Here is a 24695-nt window from a genome sequence, read left to right as displayed (position 1 = left end):
GGTCAAAGTATTTGAGTTTCCACTTCAGGATCTGGCCTTCTAAAGAGCAGTCCGGGTTGATCTCCTCTAGGACTGACCGGTTTGATCGCCTTGCAGTCCAAGGGACTCGCAGGAGTCTTCTCCAGCACCATAGTTCAAAGGCCTCAATTCTTTGGCGATCAGCCTTTCTTATGGTCCAACTTTCACTGCCATACATTGCAACTGGGAAGACCATAGCCTTGACTATACGCACATTTGTTGGCAGGGTGATGTCTTTGCATTTTATTGTGCTGTCTAGATTTGCCATGGCTTTCCTCCCCAGGAGCAAGCGTCTTTTAATTTCTTGGCTGCAGTCCCCGTCTGCGGTGATCTTGGAGCCCAGGAAAATAAAATCTGTCACTACCTCCATTTCTTCTCCATCTATTTGCCAGGAATTGAGAGGGTCGGATGCCATGATCTTGGTTTTCTTAATGTTAAGTTTCAAGCCAACTTTTGCACTCTCCTTCTTCACCCGCAACAAGAGGCTCTTTAGTTCTTCTAAAATACATTATTACAGGTTAATTCTACCCACTGCTTGAAGTTCAATCCTGACCAACTCAAGGTTGACCCATCCTTCTATCCTTCCAAGGTCAGTAAAATGAAGACCCAGATTGTTGGGGGCAATATGCTGATTCTATAAACGGCTTAGAGAGGGCTGTAAAGTACTGTGAAGTGGTATATAAATCTAAGTGCTATTGCTATTACATTCTGGGTAGTATTTCCCAAGCTATGAAAATACAGTTACTTATCTGAGTCCAGGTTACTTACAGGGATGTAGTTGGCATTAATGTAATCAGAGCCTTCTTCTTCATTCATTGAAACCAACTGAACACGGCTGAAATCATCTGCAAAAAGGCAACATATCCAATAATGAAGTCAACATAAAAACATATCACAAATTTTGGAATTAAGTCTCTGAAAGTTTTACAAACATTTGCATGGATTTGGGGAAAAATAAAAAATCAATCAATTTGCAGTAGCTTATATTTCAATGCCCCCTTCATGGATTACTGCCTTGTCGTGGCGAAGGGGCTTGCGTAATTCAATGAAGCTATGAGCTATGCCGTGCAGGGCTACCCAAGACGGACAGGTCATAGTCGAGAGTTCTGACAAAACGTGATCCACTGGAGAAGGAAATGGCAACCCACTCCAGTATCTTTGCCATGAAAACCCTATGGACAGTACCAAAAGGCAAAACGATATGACGCTGGAAGATGAGCCCCTCAGGTCGGAAGGCGTCCAATATGCTACTGGGGAAGAGCAGAGGGCTAGTACTAGTAGCGCCAGAAAGAATGAAGCGACTGGGCCAAAGCCGAAAGGACGCTCAGCTGTGGATGTGTCTGGTGGTGAAAGGAAAGTCCGATGCTGTAAAGATTTTTTCTCCATAGGAACCTGGAATGTAAGATCCATGAATCAAGGAAAGCTGGACGTGGTCAAACAAGAGATGACAAGACTGAACATCGACATCTTAGGTATCAGCGAACTAAAATGGACAGGAATGGGTGAATTTAATTCAGATGATCATCAGGTATACTACTGCGGACAAGAATCCCTCAGAAGAAATGGAGTAGCCTTCATAGTCAATAAAAGAGTAGGAAAAGCAATACTGGGATACAATCCTCAAAATGACAGAATGATCTCAGTTCGAATCCAAGGCAAACCATTCAATATCACAGTAGTCCAAGTCTATGCCCCAACCACCAGTGCTGAAGAGGATGAAATTGACCGGTTCTACGAAGCCCTACAGCACCTTATAGAACTAACACCAAAAAATGATGTCCTTATCATCATGGGGGATTGGAATGCTAAAGTAGGAAGCCAAAAGATAACTGGAATAACAGGCAAGTTTGGCCTTGGAGTACAAAATGAAGCAGGGCACAGGCTGATAGAATTTTGTCAAGAGAATACGATGGTCATAGCAAACACTCTTTTCCAACAACCCAAGAGACGGCTCTACACATGGACATCACCAGACGGTCAACACAGAAATCAGATTGACTATATGCTTTGCAGCCAAAGATGGAGAAGCTCTATACAGTCAGTAAAAACAAGACCAGGAGCTGACTGTGGCTCAGACCATGAGCTTCTCCTTGCAAAGTTTAGGCTCAAACTGAAGAAAGTAGGGAAAAGCACTAGGCCACTCAGGTATGAATTAAATCATATCCCTGTTGAATATACAGTAGAGGTGACAAATAGATTTAAGGAATTAGATCTGATAGACAGAGTGCCTGAAGAACTATGGACAGAGGTTCGTGACATTGTACAACAGGTAGCAACCAAAACCATCCCAAAGAAAAAGAAATGCAAGAAAGCAAAATGGCTGTCTGAGGAAGCTTTGCAAATAGCTGAGGAAAGGAGGGAAGCGAAAGGCAAGGGAGAAAAACATAGATATGCCCAATTGAATGCAGAATTCCAGAGAATAGCTAGAAGAGATAAGAATGCCTTCTTAAATGAACAGTGCAAAGAAATAGAAGAAAACAATAGAATAGGGAGGACCAGAGATCTTTTCAAGAAAATTGGAGAGATGAAGGGAACGTTTAATGCAAAAATGGGCATGATAAAGGACCAAAATGGCAGGGACCTAACAGAGGCAGAAGAGATTAAGAAGAGGTGGCAAAATTACACAGAAGAACTATACAAGAATGAGCTTAACGTCCCTGATAATCACAATGAGGTGGTCACTGACCTCGAGCCAGACATCCTAGAATGTGAAGTGAAGTGGGCCTTAGGAAAGCTGAGCAACAACAAAGCTAGTGGAGGTGACAGTATTCCAGCTGAGCTATTCAAAATCTTAAAAGACAGTGCAGTAAAAGTGCTACACTCAATTTGCCAGCAAATTTGGAAAACTCAACAGTGGCCACAGGATTGGAAAAGATCAGTTTACATTCCAATTCCAAAGAAAGGCAGTGCCAAAGAATGTTCAAACTATCGCACCATTGCACTCATTTCTCATGCTAGTAAAGTCATGCTTAAAATCCTACAAGCTAGACTTCAGCAGTATGTGGATCGAGAACTACCAGAAGTACAGGCAGGATTTCGAAGAGGCAGAGGAACTAGAGATCAAATTGCCAACATACGCTGGATCATGGAGAAAGCTAGGGAGTTCCAGAAAAACATCTACTTCTGCTTCATTGACTATGCTAAAGCCTTTGATTGTGTGGATCATAACAAACTGGCAAGTTCTTAAAGAGATGGGAGTACCAGACCATCTTATTTGTCTCTTGAGAAACCTATATGCGGGTCAAGAAGCAACAGTGAGAACTGGACACGGAACCACTGATTGGTTCAAAATTGGGAAAGGAGTCCGGCAAGGCTGTATACTGTCGCCCTGCCTATTTAACTTATATGCAGAGCACATCATGAGAAAGGCAGGGCTAGATGAATCAAAAGTTGGAATTAAGATTGCCGGAAGAAATATCAACAACCTAAGATACGCAGATGATACCACTCTAATGGCAGAAAGTGAAGAAGAACTAAAGAGTCTCTTGTTGCGAGTGAAGAAGGAGAGTGCAAAAGTTGGGTTGAAACTAAACATTAAGAAAACCAAGATCATGGCATCTGGCCCTCTCAATTCCTGGCAAATAGATGGAGAAGAAATGGAAGTAGTGACAGATTTTATTTTCCTGGGCTCCAAGATCACTGCAGATGGGGACTGTAGCCAAGAAATTAAAAGACGCTTGCTCCTGGGGAGAAAAGCCATGGCAAATCTAGACAGCACACTAAAAAGCAGAGACATCACCCTGTCAACAAAAGTGCGTATAGTCAAGGCTATGGTCTTCCCAGTTGCAATGTATGGCAGTGAAAGTTGGACCATAAGAAAGGCTGAGCGCCAAAGAATTGAGGCCTTTGAACTGTGGTGCTGGAGAAGACTTCTGCGAGTCCCTTGGACTGCAAGGCGATCAAACCGGTCAGTCCTAGAGGAGATCAATCCTGACTGCTCTTTAGAAGGCCAGATCCTGAAGTTGAAACTCAAATACTTTGGCCACCTAATGAGAAGGAAGGACTCACTGGAGAAGAGCCTAATGCTGGGAAAGATCGAGGGCAATAGAAGAAGGGGACGACAGAGAATGAGGTGGCTGGATGGAGTCACTGAAGCAGTAGGCATGAGCTTAAATGGACTCCAGAAGATGGTAGAGGACAGGAAGGCCTGGAGGAACGTTGTCTATGGGGTCGCGATGGGTCGGACACGACTTCGCAGCTAACAACAAAATATTTCAATGCATTCATACTTTTTGTATGCAGGGCAGGGGAAAATACCTTATTACTACTGCCCAGAAAAATCCTTTACTTTTGGATTGCCAGGAGCACATTAACATTTCAAAGAACACTTGAGAATATGCTATCGTATGGTGTATCTGTCTGTGCATAGGTGCACATTGCTTAAAATTTAAAATGCTACCCTTATTCCAGGAATGAATGAGGAAGGAAGGAGGAAAGGAGAGAGGAAGGAAGGAAATTTCACTATGGGATAATTTAAACATTAAAAAAATGGTAGGAATGTAAGTCACAGGAGCGCTATGCTTTTATGCTCAACAAAAGCCAGTAGCATCAATTGAATAAATAAAATAGTACCATGCAATACATTTACTCCTATGCTTACTATCATTCAGAGGGAAAGATCAAGTTAAGTAAGTGGACAAGTAAGCTAATAGGAAAAGCAGAATGCTCAAGGTACATGATGGCAAAATATGCTGATATAGTCTTGGTAGTTGCCCAACAATGCTACCCTTTGGTGCTGGCATTCCACGTCATCTGGATGCCAGTACAAAGTCTAGTGTTACATACAGCAACTCCCTCCTAAAAGAACAACTTACAAGGCAGAATATTTGTGTAGCGGTTTTTGCTGCGATTCATGGGAAGATCCGCTGCAAAATGTGGGGTTTCCAGCCCAATCAGTTTCAGTTCCTGAGTGTAACACACAAACACAGACACATTATGCTTAGACATAAACAGACACAGGAAACTACAGACCAATCAGTTTAACATCAATACCTGGGAAGATCCTAGAAAAGATAATCAAAAAACAGATCTGCAAACAACCAGAAGCAAACAAAGTTATAACCAGTAGCCAGCAAGGGTTTGTTAAAAACAGATCATGCCAAACCAATCTTATTTCATTCTTTGATAAAGTGAACTAAACTAGCAGACCAGCGAAATGCTGTGGACGTAGTATACTTAGATTTCAGTAAGGCATTTGATAAAATAGACCCCAAGCTACTCCTTGGTAAGCTAGAAAAAGGTGGAATAGACAACATCGCCACCAGATGGATCTGTATCTGGTTAGCAAACTGTACTCAGCAAGTAGTCCTCAATGGCACTGCATCCACATGGAGAGAAGTAAGCAATGGGGTACCACAAGGTTCCATCTTAGGCCCAGTACTCTTCAATATCTTCATAAATGACTTAAATGAGGGAATTGAAGGGGAACTCATCAAATTTGCAGATGACACCAAACTGGCAGGAGTAGCCAACTCCCCAGAAGACAAAGTCAGGATCTAAAAAGGATCTAAACTTGAAAAAGTTTAGCTCTATCCAACAAAATGAGTTTCATTGTGGAGAAAAGCAAAGTTTACATTTAGGTAGGAAAAATCAAAGGTACAAGTACAGATTGGGTGAGACCTGGCTTAAAACAATAACTGTGAGAGGGACCTGGGAGTCCTAGTGGAAAAATCACTTCACCATGAGTCAGCAGTGTGCAGCAGCCGCAGCAAAAAAAAGCTAATACAATCCTGGGTTGTATAAACAGAGGCATGGAATCAAGATCACGTGAAGTATTAGTACCACTTTATAAAACCCTAGTAAGGCCACACCTGGAATACTGCAGCCAATTTTGGTCACCATATCACAAAAAGGATGCTGAGAGTTTGGGAAAAAATCAGAGAAGAGCAACTAAGAGGATCAAAGGCCTGGAGACTAAAACATACAAAGAACGGCTGCAGGATTTGGGTTTGGCTAGTCTAAAGAAAAAAAGAAATAGGGGAGACATAATAGCAGTGTTCCAGTATTTGAGAGGCTGCCACAAAGAAGAGGGGGTCAAATTATTCTCCAAAGCACCAGAGGGCAAGAAACAATGGTTGGAAACTGATCAAAGAGAGAAGCAACCTGGAATTAAGGAGAAACTTCCTGACAGTGAGGACAATTAAGCAGTGGAACAGTTTGCCTTCAGAAATTGTGGGTGCTCCATCACTGGAGATCTTTAAGAGGAGGCTAGCCCAGGGGTAGGCAACCTCTGCTCTTTTATGACTCTTGGACTTCAACTCCCAGAATTCCCAGAAGCTATGTTGACTCAGGAATTCTGGGAGTTGAAGTCCATGAGTCATAAAAGAGCCGAGGTTGCCTACCCCTGGGCTAGACAGTCACTTGTCTGAGATGATATAGGTTCTCCTGCTTGAGCAGGGGGCTGGACTAGAAGACCTCCAAGGTCCCTTCCATTCCATTCCATTCTATTTTGTATCAGATTATTTATCATTAGGCAAGATAACTCAATAACAATACTATAGTTAAGCAACCCATTTGTTTTCAGAGAATAGCTGGGCTAAATCCCAACAAGGAAAGCAATTATGAGAATGTACCATTATTTTATTTTGACTTAGCATTTGTTTGTTTTTTCTTCCTCCGTGGGATAAAATGGACAACAAAACAAAAAAAGAACAATATGATTAAGTAATGAGGAATTCCCATCTTTGGGAAAGAATACTTACAGTACTTATTTGAATAAGTAAAATAGTGACATTTTTATCTACACCAAATATTAGTGGAATTATGTAAGGGAAGAAATTTCTTCATTCATCCTACCTACATTTGCAAAGTGTACACTACAGTATCTTTGGAAGTAGTTGACCATGGCTGTCTTCTTCCTAGGACTGAGAGAAAGGGACTTCCTCAAAGTCACCCAGCTGGCTTTCTGCCCAACGGGAGGGGGGGCTAGAATTTGCAATCTCCCAGTTTCTAGTTGGGTGCTTGAACCACTACATCAAGTCATCTCTCATCAGGGATAAATACACACATATCACAAACGTACATGTGTGTGTCACACTTATTTGAGTGTGTGTTTGTTGGGTTGGCCAAGATAACTTACTAGGGTAGTACCTTCGTATTCAACTGCTTTAAAACTCATTGAATTTTTGACATGAAAATTTCATCCCAATACTCAGCGTTTGTTTGGTACTCAATGCACAAGCTAGAACTTGTCGATGTCGACAATCTTGTTTCTCACTGTATTACTCCTTATGGGAAAAATTTGTTTGGTACTCATCACACCTCCCAGAACCAATTAACGATGAGTACCAAGGTACCACTGTATTAGGTCTTTTCTCCAACAATGAAAACTTATAAAAAAGGATGGCTGTTAGATTATCTCCCTGCTTAAAGGAAACTATGAAATCTCTCTTCTTCATGCAAGGCAAGTTTTAAAAAGAAATTGAAGGAAAATATTTAAAATATTTAAAAAGTAATAATCCCTCCCCCCACACACACACTTTGAATTGGAAAAGTCTAAAAATACTATTTGGTCATTTACTCATTTACTTCCATAGAATTTAAGTAGTCAATATCTGAGCTGGGATTACCTCAAATTGCAGAGAGAATTTGTAATCAGAATCTTTGGCCATATCCTTGACATAGCTGTCAAAATCATCCAGCTGGACAGGGCTTTTTAAAAAAGGCATACAGAAAGAAGGAAAGAAAATTATGTTATTCACAAAAGTCACAAATCTGGTAATTGAAGCAGGAAGTTGAAGAAATAATTTATTTCTGTTTCCAACTAACTTGGAACTGGATGAGAGAAAAATCAATAAAATATGATATGTCGGATAGACATTACAGAAGTGAGGCCAGAATGGTCTGTTTTTTAAAAAAAAATATATTCCAGAGAGAGCTAGACAGTCCCAGTGTCCTCACTCACATGCATCTCTTCTCTGTTCATGTCTTATCTAGAATAAGATGGAATAAAATAAATAAAAGCCAGCCCTTCTTCCCACAAATAGTAGGTGAGCTGAAAAAAGTATTACAATTATCCCATGTCTTACCACAAGAAGGGAAGGGCCCCTCACCTGACTGAATTCTGCATCCCCAGGCATGTGTCACAAGCCACAGTGATATCGAAAGTGGACGATCACTCCACAATGCAATTTGTGTCATGACTGCTGATGAAAATCATGTCTTCGCATGTCATGACACACCTGTCTTTTGCACCCTCTGGCCTTCTCCTAAAGACATCTAAGGGCTGTTTCGCATGTATATGTGAAATCATATACTGTAGCAGGAAGAATCCCTTTCCCCAATATTTTATTTTAACCCTCAACATTTGGCCAGAGGCAAAGTTACATTCACATGTAACTCTACTACCCAAAATATTACAATCCAGGCCAGGGTTATTACCTCATCTACTATTAGGAAATTTGAAGCTTTAGTGATGACTTCCAGTAGGACTCAGTCTCTAAAAACCTCTCACCGGTCAGGATTCTATCCTGTCGTTCTAACCTCTTATTTCCTGAATACAGGTACCACCGTAATGGAGTCAGGAATTATGGTTGTAAATTGTTACAGTTGTAAATGGAGGCATCATGTGATCGATTTTTTGATTATTTTTTGTGGTGGTCGTTAAGAAAATTGAGGTGAGGTGATTACTATGGTCATTAAATGAATCCATTTTACAGGCAATTTTTTTTTGCCATAACCTAAAGTTAATGCCAGAAACAGGCACAAACATTGAAAACTGCAGTCACGTGACCAACGGAAAGCCACAAACAGCCATAAAGGTGTGCTGGTTGGCAAGGGCCTACACTATGATCATGTGACTGTCGGGTGTGTCTGTGTGTGTGTCTGTGTGTGTACAGCCATCATAACTTTGAGACTGGGTTGTCTTTTGGGGCGGGCATCATAAACTTCAAACAGTAATTAAACGAACCATTGTAAATTGAGGATGTAATGAAGAAAAGTCAACCACTCTTCTTGTCTAATTTCTGTGCTCCAATGTGTGAAGATTAGAGTACACACGTACTCTACGAGTTTCTTTTCCTTAAAGCAACAAAATCCCAGGGAACCTGTCTCTTATCAACAATTAATTACCGCTGTTTACCTGCTCTCATTAATGATCCAGTGGATAATTAGCAACCGTGTTGAGTGATGGAACAGTTTGATAACAGGAATGTTCCTGGTTTTTTCCCTTCCCCCCACCCCTTCATTTCTTTCACACTTTATGAGAACCAACCAAAGGCAAGCCCCTTGGGGAATTGTTAACAAGAGATAATTGATTTTCCCCCAGTGCTTAATTTTCCATTTGTCAAGAACATTGTTATCATGAAGGATCTGCTGTGAAAAGTAAATGGAAACCTACAGTTTCTCATGACAGAATGTCATTTTCAGCGACAAACCCAGGTTTTGGATAGCCCTTCAGCAAGGACAAACAACGCAGGTTCCAAAATGGAAAACTGAATTCTTTCAGGGCTGATTATAGAATTTTGGGGAACTGCAAAGTCATAATCTGGTGCCCTCTGTGGTGTGGCTCATCTTCTGATTTTGTTAGGAAGTTCAAAAAAGCGTCCTCTTCTTTCTTTTATTCATCAAGTTTTTGAGTTTTATGCTTATGATTTTCAGCCCTGGAAAACTTTTTTACTTTTCTTTTCTTGGACATTTCCACCCTAATGCCAAACTATTTTTATAACCAAATGCATGGGGGGAAAAATACTGAGACATTAATTAAATAATTGATATTTATAAAATGGGCATACTTGGTCAGTTTTTTCTTCTTCAATCCATTTTTACTCCTGCAAGAAAAAAGACAAAAACATTCCATGGATATGTCTCATTTCCAGTTCTGTGGCTGCATATTTCTAATGTATCCTGTAGAAAAATCTATCAATGTGGTTGCTAGCAGTCAGCGCGGACTTGGTACCACACAATCAATCATACACTCTTTCTAATAACAGAAATGCATCAATGTTGACAATTTAATGCGCATGTGTGAACATTCTTGCTTCATATGCTGCAAGGATCTAACTTACTCGTGAGTTTATCTGGGCAATGAAAACTTATTCCTTGCTCCCCATTGTCTCTTCAGAACCAGCCCTACGTTTAAGCAGGATGAAATTCCTGGTTTTCAGTACCAAAGCAGGAAGATCTTTGCAGTCATATTTTTACTTATTTTATTTACTGCTATATTTTACTGCCTGGTTGACAGGCTTAAAAGCAAACTAGATCATTAAAAAAAAATCACAACAGTTCTAAGGCCAAGAATATATTTGCTTAAACCAAGGTAGATGTTTAGGTGATGAATATTATGTGCCCTATATCACAGTCATACTAAATCAAAGCACATAAACATGCAGTGACAAGATTCCGAAACTAGATGTGGTTTGCAACACTTTTTTTCTTTTTATTCCAAGGTATAAAATGCATTTGCACTTTGGAAAATTCAGATTAATTAATCAAACCTACCAAGAAAGGAAACTTCTTTGTTCAGCCTTCCCCACCTTGGTGTTCCTCCAGATTTACATCTGTCTGTGCTTACCAGTGAAAGATGGAACAGTGGTTGAGCACATCTGGAGAGCAACAAGTTGGGGGATGCTGGCTTTGATTACTGACTGTTAAGTAGAAGAAGATAACATGACTTACCAAGGGTTAATATAAAATGCCAAGAGATAATCAGTCCAAAGGCAGGAGGGTAACAGAGTTAGGAAAGCAAAGACACTCCTACGCCTGTGAGTATTAATAGATAACATACACAGATTTTTTTTGTCAGAAAAAAGCAAGATTATTAATATGGCAAACAGAAGTCAATACAGCAATTTGTCATTTGTTAGACTTGGGCAACCAGAGACCTCAGAGGAAGTGACAGAGGACTTAAAGGCCCCCTAAATTTGGTTGGTGCCAAACTCTACATCAGGCAAAGAAGTCTGCAATTACAATGAAGGCTGCATGATGAAAAAGAGAAAGAAAAGGTGCAGCCATTTTTAAGGACTGCATTTAATTTATTTATTAAACAGCATTTCTATGCAACCCACAACAATCATTTCTGCTATTTTCTGCAGAAAGAGAAGCTTAGTTAATAACTAAGTGAAAGGCGAATATCCTTGAAAGTCCCAGACACTCCTGCATTATGACCTGAGCGCTAAAAGAAGGAAGAGAAGGAGGGTGGAGAGGAGAAGGCATTTCATGAACTCATAGAACAGATTGTCCAGACTTTCAAGCAGTACGTGTGGGGTATTCTTGAATAAGATCTCATGAGATTTGGAGGGTATCACATGAAATCTCAGTCAAGATCACGGGTCTGAGGGAGATGAAATATAAATAAATAGTTATTCCCCCCCACCCCATATTTTTTATTTTATTTGATAGATAAGGGCACTACTTGAAATCTAGTAACTACTTTAATTCTCACACCTGTGATATTAGCAAACACAGATCTTTTAGGAGAGAGAGAGAGGGGTGGTGGTGGTGGTGAGAAAGAATTAAGAATGGTAATAGCCAATGCCTTAGATTCTAGGTGTCTGAAATATGGAAACCTATAACTGTTCCCTGGTCTAGGATTAGGGTATCTACCCCTCCGCACCTCTTGTCTGTCTGTCTGTCTGTCTGTCTGTCTGTCTGTCTGTCTATCTATCTATCTATCTATTTGTCCATCTACTGTATACAATCTCTCTCTTATCAATCATCTATCATCTCATATCTATCTATCTATCTATCTATCTATCTATCTATCTATCTATCTATCTATCATCTATCTATCTATCTATCATCTATCTATCTATCTATCTATCTATCTATCTATCTATCTATCTATCTATCTATCTATCTATATCATCATCTCTCTCCTCTATCTATCCATCATCTCTTTCTCCTATCTATGATCTGTCTGTCTGTCTGTCTGTCTGTCTGTCTGTCTATCATCTATCTATCTATCTATCTATCTATCTATCTATCTATCTATCTATCTATCTATCTATCGTAAATGTACAGCCAGTTGCATAGCGCCTGACATGTGGCAACACAGGGATGGGCTGAGGGGAACACCAGAACTTCAAAACTGGATCATAAGGTATCCCAGACGATCCATTTCAATGTTGAATGGTCATTAAGTGACCAGTGGTAAGTCCAGGGGTTCTGGTATCCCTCCTCCCACTAATGACATGTCTCTCTTTGACTTAGGATGTCATTTTAATGATATGCATGAAGCGTGCTGCATATTATAACTCTGGGGCTGTTGAGTTTTTAGTTCTTCACTTACTTTAGATTTTTCAAGTCTGAGTCTTTAATTGGGATTACTTTTGAACGTCTGACTTTGATGCAGATTAAAACCTGCTTTTTCAAAGCCACCCAAAGGAGGTTAATGATTTCTGTGAACAGTTTTCTGCTCCTGGGGGCTCAAGGAGAAAGTGAAGTCTGATTAGTTAATTAGCTACATTAATATTTAGAAGGAAAACTGGTAGCCAATATTCAGTTTGGAAGTTCATTACTGAAGGATCAGCTTCAATGCCATATCAAATCAATTTAGCCATTTGTGCCAGCTGACTGCACCCCATAAAACCCAGAGGATGACTTCCAAATTTATCCGGTCTTTAATCTAGCCATTAAATGGTCACCTCTGAGTATAAATGCAATCCATGCCTGATGGAATTTTTCCTCCAATCAAAATAACTTTTCCTTTTCTCTTTCTCTCTGACAAATGTACCTGCCTACAGGATGGGTCTGGCCTCTTTTGAAATCCTGGCTGTTCAGTAAGACATAATGCAGAGCCAGGCAAAGAAATAAGATGTTTGCCTACAGACATTATGTGAAAACTTTTTTCTGTTGAATCCATATTTCTACAGAGAGGCTGGGAGCAAGGGTCCATTACAGACAAAATCAGAAAAAAAACATGGGATGAGATTTAAAGCATGTGTGGTTTATCTTTCAATACTTCTCTTTGGAACTTTAGGCCAGGTGTAAATAAATTTTTGATGGGATGGGCTTGCTTTACTTTCTAGGGGCCACAATAGACTGGGTTGTACTGTATGTAAAATGAATAGAGCAGGGGACCTCAAACTTGGCCACTTTAAGACTTGTGGACTTCAACTAGATAGGGCTCGCAACTTGGGAGTCCTCCTGGATGCACGGCTTACCTTAGAAGATCATGTAGTAACCGTGACCAGGGGGGCTTTCGCACAGGTTCGCCTGGTGCGGCAGTTGCAGCCCTATCTAGACCGGGATGCCCTGTGTACGGTCACTCATGCGCTCGTGACCTCTCGTCTTGACTATTGCAATGCTCTCTACATGGGGCTTCCCTTGAAGACCACTCGGAGGCTCCAACTGGTACAGAATGCGGCCGCGAGAGTTGTCTTGGGAGTTTCCCGGTACTCCCATGTTACACCTTTGCTCCGCGAGCTGCATTGGTTACCAGTTGTCTTCCGGGTGAGGTTCAAGGTCTTAGTGATGGTTTTTAAGTCCTTACATGGCATGGGTCCGGAATACCTCGGGGACCACCTGCTGCCGGCATCGACTCCCCTCCGCCCCATGCGTTCCCACAGAGAGGGCCTCCTCAGGGTGCCTCCAGTCAGAGAATGTCGGCTGGTGGCCCCCAGGGGGAGGGCCTTCTCTGTGGGCGCTCCGGCTTTGTGGAACCAGCTGCCGGTTGAGCTCCGGATGGCACCGGATCTCCGCTCCTTCTGGCGCGGGTTAAAGACCCATTTATTTGAACAAGCTGGCCTGGCCTGATGGGGAATCACTTAGGGTTTTAATATTTATATATATTTTTTATTGTTTTTATTGTGGGCAATAATTTAATTCTTTTTTAACTTTTGTACTTTTGTAGTTTTAAGATATGCCCTGTTCACCGCCCTGAGTCCTTCGGGAGAAGGGCGGTATAAAAATTTAATTAAATAAATAAATAAATAAACTCCCAGAATTCCCCAGCCAGCCATTCTGGCTGGGGAATTCTGGGAGTTGAAGTCCACAAGTCTTAAAGTGGCCAAGTTTTGAGAACCCCTGGAATATAGGTTATGTGAACAATCAGGATTTTTTTCCCTGTTTCTTAATTTCTTAATTTGCTAAGACAGGTTCTTAGCAAATAAAAAGTAGCAGTAGAAACCAGCTATTAACAGCTGCATGAGAACTGTGTTTTCCAATACTAATTCTGCAGAGAAAAGGGAGATCCTGCACTCCTCAGGAAGCAGGAAGAGAGTCTTTACAAAAGAGCTCAACTCTAATTCTTATCCATCAGCAGCTGACAACAGCTGTAGAGAGTAGTGAAAAAGAATGATGAAGCAGTGATTGATCAATGCAGGGGGTGCAGGGGGTCTTCAAACTTGACCGTTTTATGACTTGTGGACTTCAACTCCCAGAATTCCTGAGCCAGCGTGCCTGGCTGGGGAATTCTGGGAGTTGAAGTCCACAAGTCTTAAAGTGGTCAAGTTTTGAGAACCCCTGGAATATAGGTTATGTGAACAATCAGGATTTTTTTTCTGTTTCTTAAATTCCATTTTTCCCCCCAATGATGTTCCCATGTTAATTGTTATACACTTTTCAGTATTTTCTAAAGCTCCTCCAATAGTTTTTGAGGCAACTGGGTTTATTTTATAAAATTTATTTGCTGCCCATCTTGTTTTGAAGTTATTCTGTGCTTATAGCATAAAACATTAAAATGATCAGACATGAATATTCCTAACACAATAGTTACAAGATGGGGAAGGAGGGAGCCGGATGAGTGTCTGTGGGGGGCAAGTAGGATTCTTAATTAATTAACCATCTCCAGTGTGATACCCCCCTCCTGGGGGCCAGATCTTTAAGGTTCTTGCAGAAAGTCAGAAAGATGGGAACTAATCTCACTTCTGAAAATGATGAGATCTATTGGTATATTAATATTAATATTAATAATATTAATAATATTAATAATATTAATAATATTAATAATAATAATAATAATAATAATAATAATAATAATAATAATAATAATAAGAAGAAGAAGAAGAAGAAGAAGAAGAAGAAGAAGAAGAAGAAGAAGAAGAAGAAGAAGAAGAAGAAGAAGAAGAAGAAGAAGAAGAAGAAGAAGAAGAAGTTGGAAGGGACCTTGGTTTCCTGCTCAGGCAGGAAACCCTATACCATTTCAGGCAAATGGTGGTCCAGTCTCTTCTTAAAAACTTCCAGTGTTGGAGCCTTCACCGCTTCTGGAGGCAGGTTGTTCCACTGGTTAATTGTTCTAACTGTCAGGAAATTTCTCCTTAGTTCTACGTTGCTTCTCTCCTTGGTTAGTTTCCATCTGTTGCTTCTTGTCCTGCCTTCAGGTGCTTTGGAGAATAGCTTGACTCCCTCTTCTTTGGGGCAGCCCCTGAGATATTGGAACACTGCTAGACATACCCAATTCCAGCAACCGTTGCTATTTCCCAAATATCTTATCAAAAGATTCTTTAGAAGGACACTTTGAATATTGCAAAAAAAAGTGTTGTCCATCCCTGTTTTAGGCAATATTTCCTTGCTGGGGGATCCTGGGAGTTGAAATCCACACATCTTAAAGTAATCCCAGGTTGAGAAACATCGCCCTTTTCTAAAATGTGTGTGACCATCCTCTTAGATCAGCAAGCCTCACATTAAAAAAGTCAGTGTGGGCCACAATACACACCTTCTTGACTATGGCCAAATCTATGAAAGGTGCTGGCTCTGAAGATAAATTTGGCTTCCTTTCCCTTGGCTTTTGAAACTGTTCTTTTTATGACGGCTTTGAGGATTGAAAACTAATAGAGAAGCAGGAAGCCCACATTATATTGCTTTTCCTGATGTAGAGTTGAAGATTGCTATGGAGATGCTGATATCCCTATACCAGAGGGAGGCTGTATAAAGATTAAATTAATAAACAGAAATAGGAATATATTTACATTAAAATGGGCATCCTACCCCCCAAAAAAAACTGTGGTGCTACCCTACTGTAGCCCCAAGCTAGCTGGCTGAGCCAGGTCTTTAGGCTCTTGTGGAAGGTCAGGAGGGTTGAGCTTGACCTCACTCTGGGTGACAAGATTGTCCAGAAGAAGCAGGTGCCACGACAGAAAAGGCCCTTCTCTTGGACCTCGTCAGCCAGAATACCCTGGCTGATAGGGCCTGCAGCATGCCTCCTCTGCCAGTAACAAGCTAGTACTATTTTTATTATAAGGTAACAGACTCTTATAAGTCTGAATGTGCCTCCCTCACCTCCCCTTTTCTTCAAGAGAATTAGAGAAGGGCATGTCTCAGATACTTTCTTAAATTACATTTCTGCCCCAGGCTCAGATATCTTTTATCTGATCACTGTCTTGGTTGCATCTCTTCCTCCTGTTCTCAAGGTTATTCCTTCTGCCCATTAAAGATACATTTCTCTAACTTGGTCCTGAAAGCATGAAAGAATTGTTTAAACCCGGGTGCTTTGAAGGATAGAATCCTCGGATTTAATTAGCAACTTATATGTATTTGTCAAGATCCTGTCCAGAAAATGATGCAAAATAAAATTTCGTGAAAGTTTGACAGACCAACGATGCCCTCTTGAGGCTGAAAAACACGTCTCAGATTTTCTTCTTGATAAAAAATTAAAAGTGCTGGCACGAGTAGAGGCAAGATAGATAAAATCTGTTGTACATTGTCACTGATATCCTTTTTTCTTAGTTAAGGTAACTCTGCCTTTGCTATGCTTTGTGAGAATCTAAGCTCCAGGAAACACACCACTGCTTCCTCCAATTTTTCACCAGAACAACAAACCTCTGTTTCAGTTGGGTTGAAAAAGAGTGATTTGCCCAAAATGACCCTGAGCTTCCATAGCTGAAGACGGTTTTGAACCTGGCTCTTCCCTCTCCTAATTGGTACTCTTGTAAAAGAAAACAGGGAAATTTCTCCTCAGCTCTAGCTTGGTTCTCTCCTTGATCAGTTTCCATCCATTGCTTCCTGTCCTGCCTTCAGGCGCTTTGGGGTCAACCTATTCTCCAAAGCACCTGAAGGCAGGACAAGAAGCAACGGATGGAAACGAACCAAGGAGAGAAGCAACGTAGAACTAAGGAGAAACTTCCTGACAGTTAGAACAATTAACCAGTGGAACAGCTTGCCTCCAGAAGCTGTAGGTGCTCCAACACTGGAGGTTTTTAAGAAAAGATTGGTCAACCATTTGCCTGAAATGGTATAGGGTTTCCTGCCTGAGCAGGGGGTTGGACGAGATGACCTCCAAGGTCCCTTCCAACTCTGTTATTCTGTCTGCCCCAAATGTCATTTTTGGAACATTGTAGAGCATGCCAGGAGCTGCACTTCCGCCATTCTCCCCTACCCCAGAATTATGATCGGACAATTGGACTAGAAGACCTCCAAGATCTTTTCCAACCCCAAGCTGATTTAATTTAAAACTCACTTAATAGACTACAGTTAAATATGATAACATAACTTCCCAGGTGTTTAGAAATATCCTCTGTCATCTTAATCATTGTAATTGGATGCAACTTCTGGAAGAGCTATAAGGGCTGTAGCCAAGGTTTTCAGGAATTGCATTGAGCCCTTAACTGCCACATTCACTTAATGAATGCTGCAAAATAAGGTTGTAAGTCATGACAATCAGAGGGTCATCATACTGGCTTTGAAATTTCTCATTGTTAATTGAAACTAAAAGATATTAAATAATTTAATTGGAGGAGTCAAATAAGGGGCTCTGTCACTTTGGGATCTCTCTCTCTCTCTCTCTCTCTCTCTCTCTCTCTCTCTCTCTCTCTCTCTCTCTCTCCCTCCCTCCCTCCCTCCCTCCCTCCCTCCCTCCCCCTCCAGAATCTGTGTCATGGCCCTGAGAAAATAAAGGGGGTTCACTATATTCTGTTTCACCTTCTGGGAAAAAGGATGAAAACCACACAAAGACAAAGAAAAAAGTGCACGAAGAAAACACATTAAAAATGAAAGCCTACTGATACATTTTAATGTACTATTACTACAATACTCAACTTTGATATTCTACTTTTTTCATTGCACTAGGAACACCAGGACGAGGAAAAGGCATTTTTCTATCACTCTTCCTGCAGTCTTTTTTGGACCCTTAAGAGCCATTTTTCAGTTTCGTGGTACCCATTTTTAGAAGCACCCATAAATAAGGGGATTAGTTTTACACATACTCCCGTAGATAAAAGAGATTCTCACTTCTTTGAGGTCTGATGCTTTAGTTCTTAAAGCCTAACTGTTTAAAACATCACAATGCCATTTTAATTAGGAAACCATGCTGCTCCTTTGACAGCAATTTTGGATTAGATGATAATGATTTGAGATAACCTGGTCCCTGCGTTCTGTTGGACTGCCAAAACTTTTATGGGAAATTAGAGTTGAACAGAATGTTTCTCAAGTCAAGATTAATTCTGTAACTTGAAATGTTCTTACCTCATCATGTCAGGAGAAATAATACTCTACTATGTTAAAAGCAATTTTTTTTAAAAAAAAAAGTCACTGGTATCGAATGGCTAGACTTTCAATATTAATATCCACCTTAAAGAAGTCAATGTAACAATTATACATTGCAAGAAAAAAAAACTATATTGTAAATCGTGTGACATATACCTACCAGTTGTACGGAAGTTTCCCATCTCTTTCCAAGGAAGCAAAATTCACAAATGTTCCTGCTCCACACTCCCTAGTTTGGAAGATTCAGAATTATTATTGATGGATTTTTTTTTTTAAAAAAATCACATTCTCAGCAAGAGTCTATCAATTTAAATTTAAACAAGATATACTAGACAATTTTCCTATTTGTTACAAAGGGAAGACTGAGGATGGTTAAACCTGCAGTTCTTTAGATGTTGTTGGTCTCCAAGACCAGTTATGGTTGCAAATTACTTGGAATGCAAATTAGCATGGGATTAGAGTCTTGAAATAAATGACAGCTGACAGCTGCCTTGCCTCTGCTGATGATCAACACCTTGATTTAGAAAACAGTTTTGCTGTAAGCCAGAAAGTTTCCCAGAAGCAACACTATTGTACAAATGAGCTGTTCAATGGGTTTTACTGAAAACTGTGAGGATAGTGATAAAAGATTGGCATGGAGCTTAGGAACCTTAGCAACCAAAGAGACGCACAGATGTGAAACTAGTGCTGAATTTGATGTTGTAACGGAAGGGCTAGGTGGGAACTGTAAAATCATCAAGCTCAAAGTGTAAAACCAATTTGCTGCAGTACCGCCTGCAAGAGAGATACAGTTTCTATATATTTTTTCACAGACTGGCAATGGGGGATGTGGTTTCGCACGCTGCCTAGCTCCTGCACATAGACAGATGCTTTGGTAAGGCCACACCTGGAATACTGCATCCAGTTTTGGTCACCACGATGTAAAAAAGATGTCGAGACTCTAGAAAGGGTACAGAGAAGAGCAACCAAGATGATTAGGGGGCTGGAGGCTAAAACATATAGGGAACGGTTGCTGGAATTGGGTATGTGTAGTTTAATGAAGAGAAGGGTGAGGGGTGACATGATAGCAGTCTTCCAATATCTTTGGGGCTACCACAAAGAAGAGGGAGTCAAGCTATTCTCCAAAGCACCTGAAAGCAGGACAAGAAGCAATGGATGGAAACTAGTCAAGGAGAGAAGCAACCTAGAACTAAGGAGAAACTTCCTGACAGTTAGAACAATTAACCAGTGGAACAACCTGCCTCCAGAGGTGGTGAATGCTCCAACACTGGAGGCTTTTAAGAAGAGACTGGACAGCCATTTGCCTGAAATGGTATAGGGTTTCCTGCCTGAGCAGGGGGTTGGACGATGACCTCCAAGGTCCCTTCCAACTTTATATTATTATTATTATTATTATTATTATTATTATTATTATTATTATTATTATTATTATTATTATTATTATTATTATTAAGGTTTGCTCACTTGCATGCCCTGGTTCCTAACAGCCCATGAACCAGTACCAATTTGCAGCGCAGGGGTTGGGGATCCCTGCTATATACAGTGCATCTGTGTGTATATAATATGGTATCTGGCTGATTGGAGAATAGCTCTTTGTAAGAATTTACTGGTCAGTTGAAGCCTGGGAATTTATTGGAGCAACATGCAAATCATTTACAATTATAGTGTTAAATATGATTGCTAAAAGTAAGCTCCACTGAACATAATGCTGGACTTTGAACCAAACTAGACAGATTTTCACTCAGAACTAATCCAACAATCCATTAATTTAAAGACTACTTTCTGATGTGGCTAGATGTCTGTGGAATCAGAGAGCTTTGAATTATATTGGTGAGAGGGTGGTGTTAATCTTCAGATAAAGAATGGGAATGGAAGGGGTAAGGACCTTAAAGCAAGAAGATCTGCTAGAGAGGCAACAAGAGAACCATCATGCTGGAGGAGATCTGCCTCAATCTGATGTCCTCCAAATGTGTTGGACTTCAACTTCTGCCATTTTTATTAATGCTGAATGAGAACTCTGAAAGTTAAAGTACCAAGTCTGAAGGAGACCAAACTGGAGAAGGCTAGTCCAATTTTTGTGTTAATGCAAGGCCTGCAGTCTAATGGTGCACAGCAATTCTGCTTCTATTTAAAGTCCTCTCTTGCTTATTTGGGCAATTCATCTACACATATACAGTAAAAAGAGTGCAGACAAGAGCAATAAGGAGTATAGTATAATAATAATAATAATAATAATAATAATAATAATAATAATAATAATAATAATAATAATAATAATGATAATAAGGGGTCTGGAGGCTAAACTATATGATGAATGGTTATAGAAACTAGGTTTGTCAAAAAAAAGAAACTAGGTTTGTCTAATGAAGAGAAAGACTAAGGGGGAACATGATAGCAGTCTTCCAAAATGTGAGGGGCTGTCACACAGAGAAGAAGAGGGAGTCAATCTATTCTCCAAAGCACCTAAGGGCAGGACAAGAAGTAGCAGATGGAACAGGGGTGTCAAACTCAATTTCACTGAGGGCCGCATCAGCATTGCGGTTGCCCTCAGGGGGCCGGGTGGGTATGGCCAGGGTGGGCGTGGCCTACTGGGTGGGCGTGGCTAAAGTGCGTATGGCCTACTGGGTGGGCGTGGCCAGCTCTACATCGTTCGCATCAAGGGTGCCTATGGGGGCCTGGGCAGGAGTGGGACAGATCTGAGGATCTCTGGCAGGAGGAGGGTCCCTGGGCCAGGGCCAAGGCAGCAGGGACCGTTCCCTCACTATTTCCAGGATGGCTTTGTGGGCCACATGAAACCACTTCGCGGGCCGGATCTGGCCCCCGGGCCTTGTGTTTGACATGTCTGAGATGGAAGATCGTTAAAGAGAGAAGCAATCTAGAATTAAGGAGAAATTCCCTGACAGTGAGAACAATTAATCAGTGGAACGGCTTGACTTTGAAAGTTGTGGGTGTTTCATCACTAAAGATTTTCAAGAAGAGTCTGGACTGGATTTGTCCAGAATGGTATAGGGCAGGGATAGGCAACCTCGGCTCTTTTATGACTCATGGACTTCAACTCCCAGAATTCCTGAGTCAGCTGAAGTTGCCTACCCCTGGTATAGGGTCTCCTGCTTGAACAGGGGATTGGACTACCAGAAGATTTCCAAGGTCCCTGTCAACCCTGTTATTCTATATTCTATATATAAATGAGTTGATTTTCATCACATACTTCTGCGGTGAATCTACTGGAAACGTTAAAGCCATCAAAAATCCAGGTATGTCTTTTATGTTAAATCCTGGATACAGTTCTACAAAGGAATGATTGAGTCTGTCATTTGCACCTCTATAACTGTCTGGTTTGGAACTGCAGCCAAACAAGGCAGACACAGACTTCAACGAATAGTTAGAACTGCAAAAAAACAAACAAAAAAAACCAATTGCTACCAGCTTTCAGGACCTGTACATTGCACGAGCAAGAAGGAGGGCTGTTGTGCAATGCCCTATAAAACCCTCACATCCTGGACATGAACTGTTTCAACTTCTTCCCTCAAGATGATGCTATAGGGCATTGCACAACAGAATGACTAGACACACAAGGACAGGATTTCCCCCCCCCATGCCATCACTCTTTTTAACAGCTAATTCCTACCACACTGTCCAACTACTTAGTAAAACTGTATTACGATTCTTCTTCTCATCTTTCCTATCACCTATCCTTACCTTCTTATGACTATAACTGTGTTGCTTGTATCTTACAATTTATATTGTTTTAAGTTGTTTGCTTAGCTATGACTATCACTAGGCATTGCATTTTATGATTAACGATGAAGTCTTGTATTTTACAAATTATGAATATATTTTCATGTGGTTTATGATCATGATTATCACTATTACCTGTATGTACAGTGAGAGCCTACGCACCAAAGACAAATTCCTTGTGTGCCCAACCACACTTGGCCAACAGAGAATTCTAATAAAGAATTCTAAATGTGGAACAATTCATACTGCTCCCCTCTTACAGTGCATATATTCGAACTGTTACCTTTTGAGAAGACCTTGCTACTGTATTAGAAGGTATGTTGTCCTACCTGGCCATTTGTAGATGTTTTCTCCGAAGAACCACCAATGTTACAAGCAAGAGCCCTATCAGCAGAATGCTCAGAATGGCAAGTATAGAAATCACCACCACATTAGGGTTCATCTCCACAACTGCAAATAGGAACACGGGATCCGGGTTAATGAAAGCAATTGATACTGGCATTCCCATAAAGTGACATGATAAAATAAAAAGAGGTAAAGCATTGCCTTCTGACAGTGGCTTTTTATTTCTAGAGCAGACATGAAAAAACTCGTGACGTCATGTGATGTCGCGCAACGTATCGAAGCTTTTTCTCCATTGCCGGCAATGGGGTGGGCACAGTTTTGGGATGACGCATCCGGCCCGTGGGCCGACAGTTTGACACCCCTGTTCTAGAGGATTTTTTTTTCTAATATTCTCAGAAAGTATCTTTCTGACTTTTTAGATTTCTTCAATGAACAAATCATGGAAATTAAAGCAGTAACCCATACATGCTTACTTTGGTTTCCTTCCCTGGTAGGTGGATATAAAATTGCAGCCTAAAACTGACATTCTGGTATGGCCAATGTCAGCCAGAAAACAAGTCTTTGCATACAAATCAAAGGGTGAGGCAGATCTGCTTTCCAAGGAGATTAAAAGTCTAAGGACAACATCTACATGGTAGCATATTGGCAGAGTTCATCCATTTCACTCAGCCTTAAACCCTGATTTGCAAACTACGACAGCTGACATTGCACAAGTCAAAGACAAACAACCCACATTATATATGAACCCCAACACAGAGTAAAAAGATACAGGCAATTCTCATTGTTTTTGGTAGTTCTATAAAAAGGCCAGGAATACTGAATTAATAATGCTGAAACCTCAGCTGGGGACATGCCCATAGGGCAATCCCAGTGTTTTGCTGTTCCACACACCCACCAGTAAGCATGACAGCAACACAAGTATTGATTTTGGACTGACAAATAGATGTTAATGAATGAGCAAATTTGCAAATACAGAACTGACAGATAATGAGGATTGCCTGTAAATAAAGGACGGTTACATAATCCCCATTTTTGATATATGTAAAATAACATCAGTGGTATTCACTCTAACCACTCCGTTCAAACTAGAAATGGGAAGGGAAAGCATTAAATCTGACTTTGGAGAAATGCTTAACTAGAGAATTTGAAGAACTTGGCTCACCCATAGTGGAAACTGAAATAAAGGTGGGGACACTGGGGCTGTTATGACTGAAACTTGTAACACTGCAGTTGTAGGAAGTGGCAGGCAGAAGGCTGAAGACTGTCACGACATGAGAAGAAACAGTAACTGGTTCCTGTTTCATGTTGGGAAGGAAAAAAGTATATGGTTAGTATTCTGTTTTTGCCTACCTCTAATCTTACGCCGGATTTGAAATCAGAGGGGATTTAAGCCTCGCGCATGAACTGAGTTTTGAGCTCATTCTTGTATTTTTTTGCTACAATTAAGAGGTTAAGTGGGTACATCATGGAGTGCTCACCCAGCCCACTGTTTATTTTCTAAATATGAGGATATTGCAAGAGGTATGGATGAAACTGTCTGCTACATAGGTCCACAATAAAGCAATTCAAGGGCAGTTTCACCGTATTTCTATTGTGGCCTGTGTCATCAATAAACCACATCCTGGTTTATGCAACAGTCTCATGTATTGGTCCGCATGGCTTTCAGGATGCAATGTGCGTCAAAGACATGAAAGTTCAGGTGGTTCAATAATGAGTCCAAGGAGTGAACTGTCATTATTTTTCCTCGTGTCATTTAGCATGCTTTGTTTACTCAGACAACACCTTTTCTATAATTATATCTTCCTTTTTAAAAGCAAGTTCTAGAAAGTATTATAGCCATATATTTTATCCTTAGTTGAAGGTAGCCGTTGGTTATTTAAATCTCTGGCATCCCTGTTTGGGGAATCTCTTCTTCCCAATATGTCTTCCATACCTATAAGTACTACCAGTGCAGGATTAGCGAAGATGCAGTCCAACCTGCTATATAAGATTTCAGATAATGATGAGTGACATAGTACAAAAAAGAAAGATCTGTTAGCTCATTTGTGTAGGCTAACAGACAACAGTTCTCCAGTTGCTCAACCAGAGACCCCAACCTTATCTGAAAGGTAGTAAACTTGTGGATATGTTCTCTCTCTTAAGACAACCCATTGCTTTCAGTTGAAGTGAGTTAGATCAATTCACCCCCTTGGGTGAGTGAGCTTAATTTTCAGACGCAGACATCATTACATAGTACC

At 40.6% G+C, this 24695-nt stretch overlaps 1 protein-coding gene across 2 annotated transcripts in view; it reads right to left on the bottom strand.

Annotated features, from left to right (window-relative positions):
* The window catches only part of PTPRO (protein tyrosine phosphatase receptor type O), a 39479-nt gene that overhangs the window by 13190 nt on the left and 1594 nt on the right, over positions 1-24695 (bottom strand). The window contains exons 2-8 of one of the 2 annotated variants that reach the window (XM_083365314.1): positions 23621-23753; positions 22443-22563; positions 18536-18604; positions 9750-9785; positions 7587-7668; positions 4833-4923; positions 787-863 (exon numbers count right to left, since the gene is read on the bottom strand). In XM_083365314.1, coding sequence (XP_083221440.1) covers positions 787-863; positions 4833-4923; positions 7587-7668; positions 9750-9785; positions 18536-18604; positions 22443-22563; positions 23621-23624 — 480 coding nt within the window. In that variant the 5' untranslated portion in view covers positions 23625-23753. Of the gene's footprint in view, positions 1-786; positions 864-4832; positions 4924-7586; positions 7669-9749; positions 9786-18535; positions 18605-22442; positions 22564-23620; positions 23754-24695 lie in introns of those variants that run through there. The other variant, XM_083365313.1, reaches the window with a different exon arrangement.

Source organism: Vipera ursinii (genome assembly GCF_947247035.1).
Source record: "Vipera ursinii genome assembly, chromosome: 6".
Lineage (NCBI taxonomy): Eukaryota > Metazoa > Chordata > Lepidosauria > Squamata > Viperidae > Vipera > Vipera ursinii.
This window is presented reverse-complemented; position numbering and strand designations above follow the sequence as displayed.